This window comes from Nicotiana attenuata, unplaced genomic scaffold (genome assembly GCF_001879085.1).
Source record: "Nicotiana attenuata strain UT unplaced genomic scaffold, NIATTr2, whole genome shotgun sequence".
NCBI lineage: Eukaryota > Viridiplantae > Streptophyta > Magnoliopsida > Solanales > Solanaceae > Nicotiana > Nicotiana attenuata.
Genome location: NW_017670880.1, coordinates 393,474 through 398,093, shown reverse-complemented (window position 1 = coordinate 398,093; position 4,620 = coordinate 393,474). Strand labels below are relative to the sequence as shown.

General features: G+C 35.5%; 1 protein-coding gene across 1 annotated transcript; it reads right to left on the bottom strand.

Moving 5' to 3' along the window:
• Window positions 1-3,106: 3,106 nt before the first annotated feature.
• LOC109244164 (probable pectinesterase 56) lies at window positions 3,107-4,183 on the bottom strand. Its single transcript, XM_019411209.1, has 2 exons — window positions 3,814-4,183; window positions 3,107-3,711 (listed from the first exon to the last, which is right to left on the bottom strand). The coding sequence occupies exons 1-2, from the start codon at window positions 4,181-4,183 to the stop codon at window positions 3,107-3,109; spliced, it is 975 nt and encodes a 324-aa protein (XP_019266754.1).
• Window positions 4,184-4,620: the final 437 nt, after the last annotated feature.

Below are 4,620 nucleotides of genomic sequence, written 5' to 3'. Positions count from 1 at the left end.
TCGGCGTCATTTAATTTATATGGGAGTGCCTTGCGAGATCTATACTGATCATCGGAGTTTGCAGCACTTGCTCAAGCAAAAGGATCTTCAATATGCGGTCAGAGGAGGTGGTTAGAGTTTGCTGAAGGATTATGACATCACTATCCTATATCACCCGGGCAAGGCTAATGTGGTGGCGGATGCCTAGAATAAAAGATAGACACTTGGAACTAGTTCTTCTATCTTGTTCAAGTAGCTTCAGGATTACACGCTTGAATCACACATAAATTGCTTGCAAAATTGCCTTGCTATTTTGCTCTCAATTCACGTTTAACTTCTGCTTATGTGCATTACTTGTAAAAGAGAACAACACTGATATTTAATAGGTTAGTAATTAGAGAATGGCTGGGATACAGACGCTACTCTTCTATGGTAGAAGAGTTCTAGTTGATCTCATACTCTAACACTATCCTCTTTCAAAATTGAGTTCTCTTCATGTAAGGAGTCTTTCTCTCCTTATCCAATATGCAACCTTTTCGATCAGATCAGGAGATATTACTTCTGATAAGTTAGATTTATCTCCTTCACGTGCGTCTCACTTGTTTGGGTTGATCATGACTGTGCTTCACAAGAAGGACCTGGTCCATGTCTGAGTTCTTTTGTCAGTCTTCAAAACTACACGTTTACTTGGGCCAACAACTTTGATAGTGCTTTCTTCTCTTCTGTATTATTTACTCGTAAAATGATACAGTCGAATTTGTTACGTGGTTTATACACAAGCGAACCAAAATGATAAATAAATTAAATGAAAAGTGAGACTTAGCGTTGAAATCGAAAGAAATAGCAAGCCTGGTTCCTAGAGCAAGGCTTCCGAAGGCAGCGATAAGAGCAATACTAGACAAAAAATAATATTTAGCTTGATAGTAAAATGTAACATAAGGTTTGCCAGAGATTTCGTAGGGTACAATGGTTGTTCAAGTGCCTTTTTATAGCTATACCTAGGGAACAAGATCCTAGGGTCAAACCCCTCTTAAAGGACAATAACGGGGGTTATTGACGAATGTGTAACGGCAGGCCATGAATACCAAAATTCTCTGCAACGACGGTATTAAATAAATACAGAGGAGTATTCTTTATTAGATGCCATCCGATTACAAATATTCGTTTGCCTCCGTTGATTGCGTTCCCTTCGGGATCTACCTGATACCAACCAAAGATGCTGTTCTTGGTCTTGGCTCCCACTTGCTTCATCTTTCGTTCATCTCCGGTTCCACGTGTCATGTATCATTCGCGCATTCAATATAAACCATTTTTACCCTATACATGTATTCATGTCCAATGTAACCAGGAGCCTTTTGGTTTCTTCTTCTTCTTCTTCTTGATTGCAAGACACCACTATAGGTTGTGCTTAGGGTTTGCTCCTTCTTGGTTGTAAAATGGGTTTGTTAGATTTATTGTTGTTTTGACAATTTGATAATTGGGGTTTATTCCTTATGATATTTGAAAGTTACTTTTCGAATTTGAGCTCATTTAGAATAGATTTGGGCATTGAATGTGTGTTGGATTGTTGAAATTTGAAGAATGAATTTATGTTTCAGAACAGATTTATGTTTCAGAACTTAAGATTCGAAATCTGAAGTTGCATTAAAGAGATTGTACTACTTAAGATTTGAATTTCTGAAGTTGCATTCGAAAGATGGAAGAACCTAAGATTTGATTTCTGAAGTTGAATTGAAGAGACAGAACTACTTCAGATTCCGATGGGTAAATTTTGCAAACTTTTACATAATGCGAGTATAACTTCAACGATTGCCCCAAAAATGAATATATGTGCCCTTTTTTTAAATAGCAACATCTAGATGAGATGCACCAGCCCAAATTAAAGAAGTGTGTTCATCTTAACAAGATATACGAGACTTGGGCCTATTGCCATACTCATGAACCAGAGAAAATACTTGCGAAGTGGTCTGTGTCGAGTGCACTTAACATTGCACACCAAATAATTATAAAAGAAGTGAATATATGATGTTTGATAAAAAGCAATAGAAGAAAGAATGCTGCAGAAAAAAAGTAGAGAGAAGTAACTTTTATTCTCTTCTGGGAATAATATACAATTAATAATATCCCTCTATTTATAGGGGAAAACGACTTAGCCACAAAGTAACAATGCTTAATATTTCTTCAAAATGACTTAGCCATAAAATAACAATCTACCTACTATTTCTCCAAAATGATAACCGTTCACTCGAGATAGAATATAATTTATAATAGTATTTTATTAGTTATATATTTTTAAAGTGAAATGATGGTATTTGTTTTTAATTGAGATTAATAGGATTCATCCGTGCTTGTAAATTGTGACTCAGACTCATGGAATGTAGAGGTGTTACTATTTGAAGAGTCAAAAATGTTGTTTTTTGACCATGTTTTTCTTAAACGCTTTTTTAATATTTTAAATTATTAACTATTTTGATTTATAGTACTTCTATGTAGTTTTTAGACATGTATTTTTTTTTTTTTCAAAATTTTTGAAGGATCTATGTTCAAATTTACAGTCAAAATTAAATACTTTGGCTTTCGAACTCCAAACTATGTCAAATAATATGAAACGAAGGGAATATGTAGTACGTACTGTACGAACTTGAATGCAATTTTGGTCATAAAGCTGTGGGTTATCATGCTAATTTTCATTCCCAAAATCATGTTAATCGTTAGAGTTCTAATTATATCGAATAAAAGATGCTTTGTTGTATCAAAAGAATAGAGAGAAACCTGTTCGAAAACAATTTGCAATTGACACCTTAAATAATTTTGCCATTCCTTTTTCGGCTATTACTATGTCGTTAAGCGATTGATTATAGGTCAAAAAAGAAAGGTGAACTAATGAAAAATCAAGCAGAAATTATTTCCCAAACATTCATCTCAGAAGGTCTTGCGTGTCGAGTATCCCATAAAATGTGTGGATTTGACTCCCTCGAAATAAAAAAAATAAAAAAATGATGTTTAAAAATAGAAACGCTCTCTTTAATCCTACTTTTTTGGTCTTTACTATTGTTGGTCAACTCATCAATAAACTTAACGAGCTAGAAATATAGCAAAAGAAGCTTTGTATACGTACATAATGTATTTATATACACACACCGAATACAAATAAATTTTTACTCATACACGTATATATAGTATTTGCACCTTCTCCTCTGTTCATGTATTCCATGTAATATGGGCGAATTAGGGTCTCATTTGTAAACTCTATCCATCCGTTTGGATTTATTAAAAGTTCAATGTCACTTTGCATGACCACTGTTCTTGAGTAATTACCCCATGGTCGTCCTAGATATGTTGTAACAATTTTACCCATTTTCTCCAATTCTGGTGTTGCTTTTATTGTGCAATTTTGCAGCACAATTCCAGTTGCTTCACCCTCTTCTTCTCTTTTCTGTGCTGTGATTGTATTAAACTGTCCGAGAATTGGTGCACGCACTTCAATAATGGAGTTTTGGAACACTGCAGTTGCGTCTCCACATATGAAGTCTATGGTGCCCAATACTTGACAGTCCCTATAAAATTGTTTGCCAAATCTTGTGTACAGGGTATCCTGATACCCCTCGAAACGGCACCTATAGAAGCTAATGTATTCAGCTTCGGCCACTAATGCTGCGGCTTGATACTTCCATGGTCCAGCTTCATTTGTAAAAGTAATGTCTTGGGCTGTGAAGCCTTGCCCTTTGACACCTTAAAAATGAAAATAAAGCACAATGGTGAGTAATTATGGAATCTAAATAAGGTAATATATATATTAGTGAGTTAATAAAAACCGTAGATCGATCGACTTACTAACTGTTGCAGTGTATAATGTCCGAATGCCATCACCACCAAAGCTCTTATTCCCCGTTATTACTGTATTTTCTGTCCCTTCACCGATTAGAACTATATTGGTCTTCCATTTTTCAATTTGAACGTATTCATGGTAAGTTCCGTTTTTTACTTTTATGTAGTATGGCTCTACACTATGGTTTGGGAATGCAAAAATTGCAGCTGTTATAGTAGTACAATCTCCTGATCCATCCTGTGCAACTATTGCACGAGGTTGTTGGCTATCTCCAGTACCCGTTAAGACAGTTAACCAAACGGTTATAACAATCAGCCACGTCATAGCTTCAGATAATGTCTGTCTTAATTTGCTGCACTGCATGCATGTAGCCATTATGAGTCTGGTTAGTTACGTTACTAGTCAAAACCAATAGTATGATACATTTGAGCCTCAGTCTCGAGAGAGAGAGAGAGAGAGAGATAGAGAGAGAGATGCTTACAGCTATGCTACCAAATCGAACCAATACTGCGTCGTCAAAACCCCTTCTATGGAGGAGCAGTGAGAGAGACGGTTGTTCGAGCTTTCCTAGTGGAAGAGCAGAAATTGTGAAGAAGGTTCTAAAGATCCGAAAAGCCAAAGAAAAGTTGGCAGCCAAGAGATGAGCTGTTAATTTAGAGGAACTTTCTGATTTCAAGTCTTGGAAATTTTTTGACATTCAAGTGATGACAGTTCGTGCACTTAAATACTGTGAAGTGATTGGGAAATTTTTGTTTTTGTTCCATATATTATGAATCAAAAGGAATATCTTTACTGTCAAAAAAAAAAAAAAT